Source organism: Cricetulus griseus (assembly GCF_003668045.3).
Source record: "Cricetulus griseus strain 17A/GY chromosome 1 unlocalized genomic scaffold, alternate assembly CriGri-PICRH-1.0 chr1_0, whole genome shotgun sequence".
Taxonomy (NCBI): domain Eukaryota; kingdom Metazoa; phylum Chordata; class Mammalia; order Rodentia; family Cricetidae; genus Cricetulus; species Cricetulus griseus.
Genome location: NW_023276806.1, coordinates 227031914 through 227050212, shown reverse-complemented (window position 1 = coordinate 227050212; position 18299 = coordinate 227031914). Strand labels below are relative to the sequence as shown.

The 18299-nt window shown below is 42.0% G+C and overlaps 1 protein-coding gene across 1 annotated transcript; it reads left to right on the top strand.

The window, feature by feature from the left end:
• The first annotated feature begins 6224 nt into the window (after positions 1-6224).
• Pip (prolactin induced protein) lies at positions 6225-12311 on the top strand. The gene is made up of 4 exons (XM_027389689.2): positions 6225-6310; positions 8271-8382; positions 11785-11896; positions 12187-12311. Exons 1-4 carry the CDS (start codon positions 6225-6227, stop codon positions 12309-12311), a joined length of 435 nt encoding a protein of 144 aa, XP_027245490.1.
• The last annotated feature ends 5988 nt before the right edge of the window (positions 12312-18299 follow it).

Below are 18299 nucleotides of genomic sequence, written 5' to 3'. Positions count from 1 at the left end.
AACATTCCGACATCTCTCACAAGCACAACCCAGAGGTCAAGTCTTTAATACGTGAACCTTTTGGAGACATTTGGCATCTAAACTGTACCAATGTGCACATAGATATATTAAGCCTGATAACTAGAATTCAATCCTTGGGACCAACATGATAGAAGATAACCAATTTCTAAAAGTTGTCCTCTAACTTCCACACAGCTCTTTCCTACAGCTGTAGAGTTTTAGAAGTCTGAGCCTAAGGCATCAGCAGATTTAGTCACTGATGGCAGTTTGCTCTCAACTTCCAGCATGGCGCTTTGTTGCTTTATTCTCAAGAACAGAAAAGGCGGAGCATGAAGGGCTTGGCAGCCTCATTTAGAAAAGCAGTAAACCAGCTAGACCTCAGTTAGTATGGCATGCCTTTAATCCCAGCACTTGGGAGACAGAGGCAGGTGGATCTCTGTGAGTTCAAGGCCAGCCAGGTCTACAGAGCAAGTTCCAGGACAGCCTCCAAAGCTACAGAGAAACCCTGTCTTGAAGACACAAAAAAAAAAAAAAAGGAATGAGAGAAAGAAAGAAAAGAAAAGCAATAAAGATTCTACAAAGCCAATGTAACCCCAATTAAAAATCATCTTTCTCTTTGCAAAATTTTATAAGCTTATTTTAAAGATACATGGGATGCACAAAATCAAAAATAAGCATAAAATAAGAGAATATTAAAAAATGAAAGGATTACTGTACCTTGTATCAGCTATCATAATTATTACAAAACTATAGTTATTAAAAGAGTATAATTAATTCACAGGGCAGTGGTGGCACATGCCTTAATCCCAGCACTCAGGAGGCAGAGGCAGGTGGATCTCTGTGAGTTCGAGACCAGCCTGTTCTACAAGAGCTAGTTCCAGGGCAACCTCCAAAGCCACAAAGAAACCTGCCTCAAAAATGGCCCCCCAAAAAAGTATAGTTTACATAATGAATGTAAATGTAGAAAATGTAAAATTAGTAATATACAGAAAGATTTGTGCCAAGAATAGGTGGAGAAAACCTCCTATTAATAATAAAAGACTAACAACAATTACACATAAAGTGGAATATACAATATAGAGAAAAGAAATTAGAAGGTTAAGTTCCACTAGTAAACACAAATTTAAAGGTAAAATCATGATAAACTCACTATAAACTAAAGAGAAAACCCCAGATTGAAAAGATTGAGAGGGGCTGGGAGATGATTCAGCAGGGGACATGTTTGCCATGTCATCACAAAGGCCTGAGCTTGTCTCCCCAGCAGCCACCTAAAAGCTGAGTGTGGTACTTGTACTTGCAATTCAGAGACAGACGGAGCACCTGAACTTTCTGGCCAGCCAGCCTAGCCAAATCAGTGAGCTCAACATTTAATGAGAGGCACTGCCGAAAAAAACAAAGCAGAAGGCAACTAAAGAAGACATTGGGTGTCTGTCTTCCTCTGTCCTCCACATGCATATAAATATATACTTAGATGTGTACATACATTACATACATACATACATACATACATACATACATACAGTGGGGAGAATGAATTAAACACCATGTCTAAAAGGGCTGACAATACAAGATGTGTGTTTTATACTTGTGTAGTGACACAGAAGCTCCTCCAAAGCTCTTTCCCTTACCCTGAGTGCACAGTCTCACAGTTCAAGGTAGCCATGGACAACACAAGGTCCATTGGACAAACGAGGGTAAATGACATGTCACTTTGTAGTCTTGACCTTAAAATTGCCCTCGAGATGATTTATGCTGACCTATCGATTTGGGAAGGATCAAGAATCACTAGGAGACAAACCTGTCGGAATGTTTAAGAGGGAGTTTCTCGATTGGGTTGATCGAGGGGAGCATGCGCACACTTAAAGTAGGCTGTACCATGCCGTGGTCTGGGGCCCAAACTGAGTAAAAATGAGGAAGTGAGTTGAGCACCAGACTTCATCTCGGCTCTCCGATGTAGATGCCATGTGAGGGCTGCTTGACACCATGCCTTACCATTGTGTGCTCAAACTGTGAGCCAAAATAAATCTTGCCTTCCTTAAGTTAATTTTACCAAGGATTTTGCCACGAGGACTAAAATAAAAGTAAATAACACACCCTCTGTTTATCCTCCATTCTCACTTCCTCCTTTTACTAAGATTCCAACGTCCAGAGTGACCTTAGAAATGGGACTTACAGGGAATGTTTCTAAAGCTGGGGTGCCTCTTAAAATGTTTTATGGAACTTCTACTGTATTTAGCCACTACTAAATAATAAATTAGTTCATGAAGGCCACTGTCATATGGTTTGCACATGAACACACCACACACACACACACACACACACAAACACACACAAACACAAACACACAGAGCCATATTCATGTTTCTCAGACTGCTTCTGATTCACATTGCAACACTTCAAAAGTAACCTCCTGTGCTACTCATCCCACTGAATCCTCCATGTGAGTTAAGTGTAAGTCCTTCACACTCTCACTAGTTAAGAGGAAATATAGTCGTGAGTGTGGGCGCCAAATCTGGGTTTACTTCTACACAGGTTCACAGGTTTCAATAGAGCTTTTGTTACTTTTTAGCTGGATGATATGAACAAGTTATTAAACCTGTGTTTGGGTTTCCATATATAGATATGTATGTAAATATGTACGCATATGTGTGATTGTGTATGCATGTGTGTGCATGTGTGTGTGTGTGTGTGTGTGTGTGTGTGTGTGTGTGTGTGTGTATTTGTTTGTTTTTGAGACAGGGTCTCATGGAGTATCATAAGTATGGCCCTGAAGTCACTACATAGCTAAGGATAACCTTGAAATTCTTATTCTTCTGCCTCCACCTCTCAAATCCCGGGGTTATAAGCAAGCATCAGGAGAGACAGCTCAAAAGGTCTTGCTGCGGAACAAGAGGACCTGAGCTCAATCCGCAGGACCTGCATGCTGGGAGGGAAAGGACTGACTCCCACTCACAAGTTGACATCTAACTATCATGTACACATTATAGTACATGTGCACAGGCACAGACACAGATGGGGGAGGGAGAACGAGAGCGAGGGAGAGAGAGAGAGAGGAGGAGGAGGAGGTGGAAGAGAGAAAATAGATGTAATAAAATTACATTATACAATTAGTAATATGTATTAATATCCTCATCAAGAACAGAATAGGCAAATACTATAAGTACACAGATTCTGGTATGAGACTAGTTGATATGGAAGCCCAGTTTTTCCAGTACCAAACACTGGAGCTCCTTCTCATGAACAGGCAATGCACTGAGTCAACACTCCAGCTGTAGAATCAGACTTCCTGAGTTCAGCATCTGACACCTTTCACAATGTGTGTTTACTCTGAGTTAATGTGAAACTTCAAGGCTGCTTACTTTCTGGTGCCTCTTTCAATATCCTCTTTATTTTATATTTTCAGACTGCATCCTGCCTCTGAAAGATTTTGTAAATCAAAACTTTTAGATTGCCTCCAGAGCAAGTGTCAGGATAGGCTCCAAAGCTACACAGAGAAACCCTGTCACAGAAAACAAAAACAAACCTTTCAGATTGCACAAAACCTGACCCCAAACTTGGCTCCTTTGGTTACTGTCTTATAAGTTGTGCTGAGAATTTGTCTTTCTTGTGTTTCAGTTGTCTCATAGAAATGTACTACATAATATTGCCACAAGGATGCAGTGATGGTTTTCATAGGGAATGTTTAGAACATCGCCATATATGTGCCCTATTCTCTTAAGTGCTGCCTTCTGTAATTTCCTTTGGGGGTCACTCTTTATCTGTTTCATCATGAACCTATTGGATTTAATGTTCTCTCTCTCTCCCTCCCTCTCTCCCCCCCCTCTCTCTCTCTCTCTCTCTCTCTCTCTCTCTCTCTCTCTCTCTCTCTCTATTTCTTTCTTTTTTTGTAAATTTAGCCTGAGACAGACTTCACCTTCGTCCTTCATCCCATCCCTTTGTGTCAGTGAGCATCTCTCATAGAAGCCTCTTAAGTTGTTTATAGTCTGGTTCTTATCTATTTGTTAGATCTACTTAGTCTCTTAAACATATCGGCTTTGTGGCTTACAGCATGACAAGTTTGGTTCACACTTGCCCACTAAAACCTATCTGCCAGAAAAGGTTTCTCAATAATAATATTGGCAGTAGAGATTATCATCAATTTTTGTCACAAATTATATTCTGAAAACATTGTTACATATCATCTACAGAATTGCAAAAATGCCATTTAGCATTTATTGTGTGCGCTCATGAGTGTATGTGTGTGTGTGAGAGAGAGAGAGAGACAGAGAGAGACAGAGACAGAGACAGAGTGATAGAAACAGAAAAAAAGGAAACAAAAGGAGGATTATTTGCAGAAAGGAGAAAGGAGAAGGGAGTGAGGAGTGAGAGGACGGGCAACAGGGAGGGCGTATGAACAACACACAGAGAATCACATGCATCTAAAACGTCATAGTTAAACTCGCTATTTTATATGCTTACTATGAAAGAATTAATACAATGAAATGCAGTTCAAAAAAGGTACTCTACTGAAATTTGGATAATTTCAATGTTAATCACGTTGTTGTTGTTGTTGTTTTATGTCTTCAAAGCAAAATCTATGTTACTGGATACCATGCTTAGTCAAATTGACTCATTAAATGATCACACAAGTCAATGCTAATATGGCCAATACTTTTGTTACATATTTTGAGGCATGACGAATGCCATAAATCTCTGTTGGTTTATATAATGATCTCTTTACTGTCTACAGATGCTCTCTGCCTTCATTTCCACCTGTCTTTCCTGATACCTAGTTTATCTAAACTGCCACAGACACACACTAAAGGACAGAGGTGTACATTTGAAGGGGGTTATGATCCAGCAAAGAACCATTTCTGGATTTCCTATGTGGACATTGGCTAATATCAGCTATGATGCTCCTCTGGTAGAGATTACTTGAGTAAACAAGACAAGAATTTGGTGTAAAGAAGTTAAAACGTGAAAAAGCATTTGTGAAGGAGGGTCACTGGGACCAGGACAAGGCCAAATAAAAACATCACTCTTGAGGCAGAGAAGAAAGTCTGTGGTTGCAACTACAAATAAAGTGAAAAATAACGTGTTTCCATCTTAAGAGAATGTTGAGACTAGCAAAAGAATAAGCAAGCCAATGGGAAAAATTTTAAAATTCATCTGCTGTGAGCATACAGCTAGACTTGAATTTCTAAACACTCACTATGGCAGAATACATAGGTAAGTCTTAGACTGACTACTTTCATATTCATACCCCAGAGGGTCACTCTGAGCTTTCGTCATTCAACAGAATTTTTTAAATATCATGACAATAAATTTTAGTTTAAATAACATCTTTGAGTCAGTAAAGGCAGTGTGGATATGTAAGGAAGAATGAGTCTCCTACCATGCCATGGGGAGAAATTCATGTGTCAGGATGTCTCTGAGATACAGTTTGGGTTCTGGTTCAGGGGAGAGAGTCCTTGCCATTGTCTTCCTACACGCCTTCTGCCATGAAGCAAGTGTGGAAAATGACTGGACATTTTAATGCTGAAAGGTTGGGTTTGGCGTGTACCTATGTAAGTGATGCCTGTACAATGAAGGCATCATCTTATCCTGGAAACGTTGAGCACCTGGAAAACTTACTATTACTCTTGATGTACAGAAGGGCTTAACAATCGCAAACATCAGGTACCATTGTTACACTTCTCCATAATCCAGACAGCTCAGCCCTTCCTTAGTTCTCTCAGCTATATCATTGGTAGTTGCTTCTGGATAACTGTGCCTGATTATATTAGAACTCTAAGAAATATTTTTAGTAGCATCTCCTTTTCAATTAACTACAAAATCAACAAATGAATGTGTTGTGTAGCTGTGGCCTGGGATCTGCCACCCAGAATTCCACTGCCTGCCAAGATCAAGCCAGCAGCGTCTTAAGGTAAGGAACAGGACAAAGATTAAAATGAGAAAGAAGAAAAACATGCCCGTAAGCCAAGAAATGGCCTTTAAAGATCTCTGACACTGAGAAAACAAGGAAGTTCAATCACATATATTCTAACACTTTAATTGACTGATGATATTTATTCCACAGAAAAAAACAAACTTCTCCTCAATGAGGAAGGATCATGAGTAGGGAGAATGATTAGGTGATTCACCTCATGGGCCTACCTGCCAGCTCTTCTGCTTCCTCCATCTGTATATAAAACCGGCACTGAGCACCAACAACCCTGCTGCTCTGTTGTCCTGGTTTCTCCACCATGCTCCGTCTCTCAGTTATGTTCAGTGCGGCCACCCTCTTGGTCCTGTGCCTGCAGCTAGGGATCAACAAGGCTCAAGATACCGAGTGAGTCAAACCCTTCTTTATTTGCATGAAAGCCATAGTGAGGATTCACCTCCTGACCTGGAAACCTGTACACCCTTTTCTGTAGATTTTTAGACTGCAAAGATCTCTAACCTTGGAAGCTCTCCTGGACTTCGTTGCAAGTTCCATTCTTTTAGTAGGTTTTAGTAGGTTTCATCCATTCCCTTCACCTTTCCTCTGGATGCATAGGCTTGCCTAGGAAATAAAACCCCCACTGTGCATGAGTTTGCCACACACAATCAGTCTTACTCGCTCTGATCCACTATTCAGATTTTTACTTGAAAAGGTAAAGAAGGTCTGTGAGTTCTAGCAACAGCTTCAGATGTCTTTGGCTGAGAATGAGAGCTTTTGTCACTGCCCCGTGGCCTCAGGTTGAGCTAGCAAAATAGATATTATTCCTATCATAAAACCAAAAGATAAACACTAGGACCTTTAGTAACACTCTCACTGGGACCTGGAAGCCACCATACTGAGAGTCCATGTTTAAAGAAAGCAGAAAAGTTGAAAGAGTAGAATGAAGTTAGAAATGAAGCCAGAGGCTATGGAGGGTGGAGAAGTAGAGTTACCCAATCAAACTAGAGGTCTTTACATTTGCAGCAGCCAAGGGTGCCACCTTTCGAGATTATGACCCTTCAGGTGCTCTGGGAAACTTACCCAAATGTCTTATCCTAGAGGAAATGTCAAGGTTTTAAGGAGCTGATGTAAGCACCCTGAGAACTCCTGTACGTTCCAGTTCAGATGGCATTCTTCCCAGACCAGAGGGAAGCTCATGTTGGAATAAGCCTTACAATTAAAAGTGACTAGGCCATCATAGCCGGCCAACAACTCTCCCATATTTATTATAGAATGCCTACCTTGTATGGAATCCCTATCCTCCGGGGGGGGGGGGAAAAAAACTAGCATGGTTAATTGCTATAGCTAATCTGGTCATGCTACTAACTCTAAACTCATTCATAAAATGGAAATTGTGAAGACACTTGGTCTTCATGTATCTTTCCTAGGAACTGAGTCCTAGAGCAGTTGGTACAAGAATTAAAATGTAACATGTTTTGCCCTAGGAAAGTGGAACTATGACTAATACTATCTAAGAATTCCTTTCTATCCCACATAGCGCCAAAGACCTCAGCCACGTTTCTTTCTGAAGAACACAATCCCCTTGGCCCTGAACAGCCTTTCTTGACTAAAGAGGAACACTGGACTTGGCTCTTTGTTTCATGTCAGGTTCTTTTTCTCAGCTGTGGTGTGTTCACAATTACAATATGTACAGGTTTGCTGTAGACCTTAGATACACATTCCTAGGCCGGATCCAGGAATCCTCAGGGAGGATCTATGAACTCCTCCAGCACGGAGTTATTTATGTGAGTCTGTGGATATGAAGTTCTCTCCTAAGGATGACGAGACTCTTTCAATGTTTTTCAGCATACAGGGTGCTGGCAAGCTGTAGGGCAGTGCTTCTCAACCTTCCTGAAGCTGAAGCCCTTGTATGTAGTTCCTCATGTGGTGGTCACTCACCCTGACCACAAAATTATTTTCTTTGCTACTTCATAACTGTACTTTTGCTGCTGTAATGAATTAGAACATAAATAACGGAGTTTCTGATGGTCTTGGGTGACCCCCCAAAGGAATTGTGGTCTACAGGTTGAGAACTACTGCTGTAGGTCATTAGGAAATAGCATGTGACAGAAGATAGTTTTCCACTTTAAAATTTGTTACTTGAAACTGAAAAAAAAAAAAAAAAAGATACTCCGTTTTAAGCAATATGTCTGTTGCTTTGTTAAACGAAGGAAATCACGCAAGCCAGCCAATGCACACAGGTTCCGGGGATTCTGATGGGGAGCACTGCAAGCTACATAACTCCCTCCTTTCTCCGTCCCCACACCTCCTTACAGCTTTTTCCACGTGCAGGTCTCTGATCTCTGTGCCCTGTTTTTTCTCTTCCCAGAAGTATTCGAAAGCCACTTATATTTTCTTTAGATGTTCCAAATTCTGCAAACACAAATGAGGAGATCACTCTGAAACTTGGAATGAAATCGGAATATAGAGAATGTTTAGTGGTAAGTAGACACCTGAGACAGTGACTCCCAATCAAAATCTGACTCCTGAGTTATGAATATTATTAAATTCATCCCTTGTGTTAATACTGCATGATGAGCTTGATAAAAAAAAAAGAAAGAAAAAGAAAAACCACCTACATGCTTTGTTACCTGAATCTCCGAATAATGTTGAGAACATAGAGCAGATGATGTCTCCCATTTACCGGTGAAGGTTCCCTGGTCCAGAGGGTCTAGGAAGAAAAAGAGCAAGAAAGAGGTGGAAACAAACTGGCAGTGTTTCTCTCAGGGTCCTAAGCATGACTAGATTTGGATTAGGGTTTGGGGAACAGGGTTTTCATAAGAACATTTGCTACCATAGTACTAGGCTGGAGAAGAGGGAAGAAGAGAACGTGGGGGATCTGGTTCTTCTTCAGTAAGCCTGAGAGCTGAGCCTGCTTTCCTCTTGCCCTTCCTCTGCCTCCTGACCTGACAAGAGGCTGAGATGCTTCTTCTTTTCCCAGTGTGTTGGTTCTCAGAGAGTCATCCAAATTCATAACTATTATAGCACTAATCACAACACATAGTTTTGCTATGTGTTTAGGTAGATGGCACATATTCCAGATGGATCAAATCCCAGGCTATGCACACAGAAGGGGGTTCCCAGCTCTATTCTCTGAACAATATGAAGATGGAACTCAACATTATGCTACACTTCCCTACAGTACGACTTTCTTAATTCAAGTGAGATCTCAAGAACAATGGCCAAACAGGGAACAAAATAGTACCAGGAAAAACCATTCATTAAAAGGTAATCTAGAAATAGCCTCATCCTGATTAAAAAGAAATATTCTTGGACATAGTGCAAACACATCCTACTGTTTTATCATTTTTTTTCCATTTGCAAGACAAGAACACGAACTATGCTTGCTAACGTGGGTGTAGGACAGAGACTGAGTCATAGCTTTGCAATTTGTGTTTTGTTAGTCGTAACCACAGATGAGGTTGAGGAAAATGTTTACACAAGGTATACAAAAAGCTCTCTGTGATAAAGATAGTTTCTGGTGATGACAAACAATGGAAGTCTATTTGCACCCTTAAAAGGTCGATGTAATAATTGCATTGAGCTCAACAAAATGGCATGTGATATTATGGTGAATGAATGTCTGATTTTAAGAACCATGTTTCTACTACAAAAGAGTGATCGTATAAAGGAAACCCACCCAAGGAGAAGCATAGGGGTGAAAACTCCTTAAACAGTAATTTCTTCAATCAAGATTAGTGTGAAAGGAAATCTTGTTGGTTTTGTGCAGCCTCATCATTTTGCTCTGGCTAGCCTCAAACTCATTATGAGCTCAAGGGAGACTTTTTTCCTGATCCTTTGCATCAGCTTTCCAAGTATTGGAACTGTAGATATAGATTACAGCCATCCCATCCTGCAACAAGTAATTTTTAAACATGATTTTATGCTCACGAATGTTTTATGTGCCAGGTATGTGCCTGGTGCCTATGGAGGCCAGAAGAGGGAGTTGGATACCCTGAAACTGAGGTTTTAGGTGGTTGTGAACTGACATTTTGTTGCTGAGAACTGAACCTGGATCCTCTGCAAAAGCAGCAAATGCCCCTAGCCACTGAACCGTCTCTCCAGCTCACCAACCAATTTATTTTTATTTAGCTTTCTGAGGTGCGATGTGGGAAAGGGTCAACACATGACTATAAAGTATATTTATAGTTTAAACCTTTTAGGAATATATTTCCTTTTATGATTGAACATTGTAGTTACTCTTTTTTTATAGCAATTACATTGTTTTACAAGTGAATATATAATGACATTTAGTCTTAGGCTCACATTTATTCGTTTTCAAATTAAAACAGAATAGCATATACTATGATTATAATAATATGATTATTATTATTATTATCAATACGATGACCAGATAATTCTTTAAGACTGGAGAAAACAATCCCCAGCATCTTTGTGCAACAGCCCATTTTCATGGTCTCATAAAGTCTGTAATTTACTTCTCAGAAAACTTCTCCTAAGGGCAAAATGTACACTTCATTACATGAGAAACTACCATTTTTAATAATGATGATAAAATTACCACATACAGTAATCTGTGGGTTTATTAATGGATGACCCCAAATCTTACACATGTGAAATGCAAGCATAGCTAATTTCATTTATGAAGACACAGTCTGTGATAGTTGTGGCTGGTTCAGCTTACGGAAGAAAGTACTACAATGGCCTTTGACATCCTGATGTGTAGAACATTCACCGGACTCTGATTTCTTGTTTCAATCACATAATTCTTAAAAATTCTCTCATGAGATCTTATGGCAAACATAATAAAACGGAAACAAGGTCTTCTCTCAATACCGGAACAGGACTCTCTAAGACATCCCAGACTGAATAGCATCCCAGTGCTAGTGTTGTTTAGGGGATTATCATTATTCAGCATGGACTTGCCAGATATCTGAGCAAACATCAGAGATGAGCCTACAGCAGGTGTCTTCACCCCTATGCATACCACTACCCTGATAATAACAATATATTCAAGGTAAAGAGTGCTGGCAGTATTTCAAGATAACTGAATCTGAAAATTGATACAAATTGCCTTCTTTCTGCTTGTAGTAAAAATCATACATACTCCTAATTTATTGTGTTGCATTGATGACTTTAATTACAGGAAGACTGTTAAATCTCATTGAAAGGCATTTTTTTCCCATCATTTTTCACGATTACTGAATTCTAGTCACCGGTTCATCTGGGTAGACATATCCCTAAGACAAAACTCCTATGTTAGACATCAGAAACAGGAGCTAATTTACACAGTTGTCTGAGGTCTTAAATTGACCAGCCCTCTCAGGTTTCAAAAGCAAAGAAATTGGCCTCAAGAATTATTTGCTTACCTAATAGTGTCCAGAACCAGACATAGGGAGTAACTTTTGGTTTTGCAGTTGGAATAAGTGGGAGTGAGAGATGAATTCAATTGTCATAGAGTTGGAAGTAGCTGCAGTAGGGTTTGGCCATCATTCTCACAAAGCCTTGTCCTGGCATGTACATTTAAACAGCTGGGCTGCCATCTCACTGGGTCACAGAGTAAAAATTCACTCAAGCCGTTTCCTAGAACTCTAGCTGGTACCAAAAGCAAGCCTTCCCCCCAGGAGATAGCCACAGTAGGATGAATCTCCTTGCCTGGGATTCACTTACATACTCCTGAATACCATGCTCAGACTTCTCAGGCAGGCGTGAGTCTGGGGGTGTGAAGAGGAAAGCCTGGCGAAGCTAGCCTATGGGATGAGAATACAATGATGAGTGTAAAGTCCATGTGCCCTTAGTCAGTCTCAGCTACTTCCTCTCTTGTGTTGCCCTCTTCTTCCCTTTTTCTGGACTAACAACTGTGAGCCATCTCTCTCCATCAGGTCAGAGCTTCCCTTGAAAGTTCTTCCAAGATTGAAGGCAGCTTCAACTTTAAACAAACCCGCTGCGTCTGTAACGATCAAGTAAACCTCTACTGGGACTTTCCAGTCACGCGTAAGTAGGAGGAACTGCCTGCCAAAGAGGGAACATTAGAAACATGACGGCAGAACTTTCAGGTGGAAGACTAGAAAGGCAAGGTGGTGAGTGGAAGGGAAGCCTGGAAGGACAATTCCTGAGTTCTAAAGCTATAGAAAGCGTTGTGAGCAAGAAAGACTAGATAGGATATTGATTTGCAAATGACTGGGGGGAAATGACTCTTAGGAGGGAGTTACCTGGCCCTAGCAGGAAAAAAATGGAGCACCCCAAAGTGTCTGAGAGATGACCTTTGTTTTCATCTCTTCCAGAAACTGTCACTATTAAAATACTGGTTGAAATTATTCCGGAGAAAAACATCTGCCCTAACGATGTGGCAGTGGTGCCCATCTCGGGAGACATGTACTATACCTTCCATACTGTGTATGTGCGCTAATGGAAGCCTCTTGTGTGTCTTTCAAACCAATGCAATTTTCTGTAAGCAAAATTGACTGGAATATCCATGACAATCTGCTAAATAAAATTCTTACAAGCTTTTCCATGTACTGCTGTGTCCTGCCTCCAAAATCCATCCTCGGTGTCAGCAAAACTCCCCAAATTCCTTACATTAGTCTTTCAAAGAAACATTATTGAGATTCTTATGAGTTCTTGCTATGCACTGATGTAAAGAGAGAAAGAAGGGCTGGAGCATTACCTCAGTGTGTTGCATACTTGCCATGCAGGTGCGAGGACCTGACTTTGGATCCCAAGAACCCATATAAAGCCAGAAATGGTGGCACACATTTGTGATCCCACCGCCTCTATGGTGACACAGGAGGCATTCTCCCCAGAAGCTCTTGGACAAGCTATTTTGGAGCATGCAGGGGTGAGCAACTACAGATGCTCTCTTAAACTGGGTAGACAGTAAGGACCAACACTTGATATTGTCCTTTTATCTTCATAAGTATTCCATGGCACAGTAGCAAGCACACTCACCCATGCACAGAAATACAAATGCACAAAAACAGAAAGAAAAAAAAAACTTTTAAAGAAAAAGAGAAATAGAGAAGAGCCTCTCTCAAAGAGTAGAAAGGTCACTGCTATGGTGGTCCAAATGCTCAACAAATAAGAGGGAGAGCCAGGGCAGTGAGCCAAGCTCTGTCCAGGAGCTCACCTTCAGATCCCAAGATATGGGAGTAATTTGAAACCAGGGAGCCGGGACAATCTGCATTCCTTACCATGAATGGTTGCATTAAATAACATTCTGTTGCCACTTCTCAGCTAGTTACTAACAAGAAGCTGTGACTACTACTTCCAAAATTCAGGATTTATTTAGCACTCCAATGATTTTATTAGATTTAGGTTTTACAAAATGTAATGCCCCAGTCCATTAAACACCTAAAATCCTCTCTCTTAGATAGCCCTTACATACCTGGAATGTACATGAATCAGAAGAGCTATCTATCATGTCTATCTGTTGTTTCCTATGCCAGATATTCTACTAATGTAATAATCTACCAACCTATGAATTAGTAGTGTATCCTGAAACATGTCAGGGTATCCAAGAGCACATCAATTGAGTACCCAATAGCAAATGGTTGTCCTGAAGAGATATATACAAATGACGTTATGCAGACTGAGCAAGTTATATTTAAGAAAATATATGAACACACATATATGCAAAAACAACAATAAAAAAGATGCCATGGTTTTAGCTGCTCCGGAATAGGATGCCCAGGCGGGATGTGGGCGCGTATGAACCACGCGGCTGAGGAGTTTTATGTTCGTCTTCTGCAGTGAGTTGTGGCCGAGGGATGGAACAGCATCTTGTCCCTCCTGGCCTTTGTGCCTCCGCCCGAGTCTTGCCACAGATGACGGCTTCGCGCCCTGCCGGCTTTGCTGGGCTCTGGGATAGCCGAGGGCGGGTCTGGTTTGGCTCTGCTGACGCCTAGGCCTGCTAGCCTCCCGAGAAAACCTCAGTACTAGAGCAACAGAGCCAAGGTCCCTTTACTCCCCTTGCTGATGCACCCACTTTGTTAAGGGCCATGGGTCCTAAACTATGGGTTTTAAAGCCCATCTTTGTAAGTCCTTTTTATGACCTTTGAGTTTGCGGCTTAAAGCCAGCTCTTGTGAGCCTCATAGAACCTGTACTTAGACGGTTCGGCCAAACGGAACTGCTAACTGCTTCTGTTCCGAGAAAATGGGCCTGGGGCTTTCACTGTTCTGGGGAAGACCACAGATGTTCCGGCTGATAAGAAGAATGCTCCGGCCCCAGCATACACCAGATGTTCCTTCCTGTTATTCCCCCGCTTACCCAGTTTCCTTGGTGCAGGGCTATATAAGCCCACACTGAGCCCCAATAAATCGAGACCTTGACAATTGCAAAAAAAAAAAAAAAAAAAAAAAAAAAAAAGATGCCATGAATTTGAAAGAGAGAAAGCAAGGATATATAGGTCAGTTTGGAGGGATCAAAGGGAATGGGGGAATAAGGCAATTATATTACAATTTCAAAACTGAAAGAAAGATTTTTTTTAAATCCTGGAAGGTACCGACTAGATAGTAAAAGTCAACCAAAAATAAATAAATAAATAAATAAATAAATAAATAAATCCTGTATATTTCTCCTTATAAGAGATCATTGAAATAGTCAAAGTCATAGAGACCGAGATTCTCTGTGGTTGGTGTTACGATTCTGCTGCAGCTATTGGTAAAGAAATAGGAAACTACGAATGAACAACCCACGTGGAGCTTTATTGACAAGGGGAGGGGAGAGATGGGGTTGGATTGTCAGCCAACCCAAGGAGATGCAGATGGGGGGAGCTAGACCTTTTAAAGGGAAGACCACGTATGCACAGAGTCCTCACAAAGGTCATAATGTGTGGCGGGTAACGTAGTGATGATGTAGCATGTTCCCTGTTCCTGCCTGCCAATTGTTGGGGGGCGGGGTCATCCAAGTGTACATCCTAACAATCCCCGCTCTTGTTTATTATAAAAAGGTGGGGAATTGGGCATGGCGGGTTAGGGAAGCAGGGACAGAGAGTTCTCAAGACTGCTTTCTGCTGACCTCGGGGCATCGACCATCTTTGGGGGAGCCTGAGAAGGTTGGGGTGCTGCCATGTCCTGGAAAGGAGCTGGTTGTTTCATCGCAGTCCAGCCTGTTTGAAACTTTGGCATCTCTTTAGACCTGGAAAGATGTTGGCACAATAGAGGACGAGGTTAAGTTTAGAAAAAAATTGTTTTCTTAGGTCCTGGTACTTGAGGGGAAGGTCATAAGATGAGGGAGGGGAATCTGGGTCCAGGGAAAGGTTGAATAACACCTGGAGTGAATCTGACCTGTTTGTTTGGATCCGATTCGGCTCCCTGGAAGTTAAAAGAATCCTTAAAGTTTGTGAAAACATAAACATTAAACACATTAGATCATATCTAGGTGGTATGGAATCTTTCTGGTTACCTTTACCCAGAAGGCACAGATATTTGGTGGTCCTTGCGTTGTTAGATTCATGGCTTTTAGGCTGGCATTCCTGTAACAGCTAATCAGTTGAATTAAGAGTTTTAAGTGAGTTATTGTGGGCTACCTAGGAAATTAATGAGCAGGGTGTAATTAGAAGCAGGAGAGTTTAAATCAGCCTTATAGAAGTGGAGCCTTATTCTTCTGAAATGGGAGACAAAGTAGTTGGTGTCCTCTAAAGCTTAAGGGAACAGAGTCCTGTTACAGAAACTGTGTATGAGGGGTGAGCCTCAGGTGGAGAAGGAAAGGGCTTTGAGTGGGATAATTGAATCCAATGGGGAAGACTCTCAAGTTTAGCAGAAGTTGGAGTAACAAGAATTACCTTGAAGGGGTCCTGCCATTTAGGAGACAGGGGGTGGGGGGACTCTGGTCTGGAGGAGAAGAAAGAAGTACTTGATCTCCGATATTAATTGGGGAGGGACAAAGGGTAGTACATGGTCCGAGGTAGAGAGTGGTCAGCAAATTCCCATAGGAGAGAACGGAGATGATGAAGTAAAGGTGTAAGCAGGTGGTCAGGGAGAGGTGAGAGGCCCGTGCTTTACAGCTGGCTGCCCATACATGAGTTCAAAGGGTCAGATGAAAAGAGGTTGTTTGGGGAGAGCCCTAAGCCTGAAGAGGGCCAGAGGCAAAAGTTTCACCCAGTCAAGGTGAAGTTCCTGTGACATTTTAGCAAGAATATTCTTTAAAAGAATGGTTAGTTCGCTCTGCTTTCCCTGGGGACTGGGGGTGATGCTGAATATGAAAACGCCAAGGAATGTTGAGAGCTTTAGACAGGGTTTGAGAGATCTGAGAAGTAAACTCAGGACCATTGTCAGACTGATGAGAGGCTGGAAGCCAAAACCAGGGAATAATTTCCCTGAGAAGGATGTCAGAGAGCTTTGAGCTTTCTTGTTAGTAGTAGGAAACACCTCTACCCATCCCCAGAAGGTGTCCACTAGTACCAAGAGATATTTAGCTTGCCTGACTGTGGGCATGTGGGTAAAGCCAGTCCCTGGGAGAGAGCCCCTAGCCTGGTTGGTGGGGAAAGGGGGCTATGATACCTGGAGTTAGGGTCAGACATCTGACAGGTTTTACAAGAGGCAGTGATAGTTTTTAAGAAATTTAAGTCCTCAGAAGTAGGTTGGAGATGAGCCTTGACAAACAGAGAAAACCTTCCTGTTAGGGTGGAAGAGCTGGTGTAAGTAGGACAGAATTTGTCGAATGTCAGGAGGTGGCTGTGAGGATGTGTGTTGTAGTGTATGGACTCCCTGTGGTGGGTGAGGTAGATCTGGGCCTCGGAGGGCTGCAACCCTAGCTGCTTCATCAGCTCGGTTGTTGCCCCTAGAAATAATGGAGCTGTCAGTCTGATGAGACCAGCAGTGAGTAATTCCTATAGCTTTGGGGAGGTGAGAGGTCTTTAGCATAGCCATAATTTAACCTGAGTTAGCTATGGATTCTCCTCTTGTAGTAAGTAGCCCACATTCCTTCCAAATAGCTGCGTGGGACAGGAGGATATGAAAAGCATATTTAGAGTCTGTGTAAACATTTAGAGAATGTCCCTGTGCCAATTGGAAGGCACGGGTGAGGGCTATTAATTCAGCCTGTTGGTTAGTAGTGTGGGCAGGGAGTGCCCGAGCTTCCACCACCCTGGTATCTGACACTATGCCATAGCCTGCTTTACGGGTCCCCTCATGTAAAAAGGAGCTGACATCTATGTACCAGGTATAGGTGGCCTGAGGTAGTGTACTCTCCTGTATGTGTGAAGGATGGGGCAATATTTCCTCTAAGGTTTCAGTGCAGGAATGAACTGGAGAACAGTTAGTATTAGATTAAGGTAGAAGATTTGAGATATTGAGGAGTGGGAAGATTGGAAAGTAAGTGTCACATCTTCTACCAGTGCCACCTGGAGGGAAAGAACTCGGGCAGGAGGTAGAGTTTGTAAGCCTCTGTAGGTTAGGAGATGAGACAGGTTGTGGTGGGAGAAGACAGTGATGGGTGACCCAAAGTTTAATTTCTTTGACACACGGATAAGGAGCTCAGCAGCTGCTAAAGCACGTATGCAGAATGCCCATCCTTGTGTAGTCAGGTCTAGCTTCTTCGACAGATAAGCTACAGGTGCAAAAGAAGGTCCTAGCTGGTGACCTAGAACTCCAAGGGCAAATCCTTCTTTTCTGCTATATAGAGGGAGAAAGGACGAGTTAGGTCTGGAAGATGAAGGGCTTGGGCCTTAAGAAGGGACTGTTTAAGTCTCTGAAAGGGCTTAGTAACAGGGTTAAGGAGAGGTTCATGTGGAGAGCCAAGAGCTGCCTCATATAGGGGACGGGCAAGGAGAGAGTAAGAGGGGATCCAGGATCGTAAGACGCCAGCTATTCCTAGAGACCATAAAAATCTCCTCTTTAGTAGAAGGAACTGCAAGAGTCTCAATTATGTTTTTTTCTATCTACAGTAATAGCTTTGTGGGTTGGAGTAGGTGACCTGAAGAGTAGACAATTGAACCTTAGAAGGTAAGACTCTGTAACCCCTGCTAGACAGGAAAATTAGAAGAGTGGAGGTGTCAGTCTGTCTAACTTCTGAGGAGGGGCTTCAAAGTAAAATATCATCTACATACTGTATGAACTTAGATTTGGGGAGAGACAGAGAGAGCAGGTCAGAAGACAGAGCCTGGCCAAATAGGTGTGGGCTGTCCCAGAAGCCCTGAGGTAGGACAGTCCAGGTGAGCTGAGTGGAGGCTTGGGTGTCAGGGTCAGCCCAGGTAAAAGCAAAGATGTTTTGAGACCAGGTGTGTAAGGGTATAGAGAAAAATGCATCCTTATGATATAAAACTGAGAAGTGAGATGTCCCTGGGGGAATAGAATAGAGGAGTGTGTATGGGTTAGGAACCACAGGATGGAGGGGCACCACCACAGAGTTAATGAGCCAGAGGTCCTGAACCAGATGATAAGTCCCATTAGGTTTTTT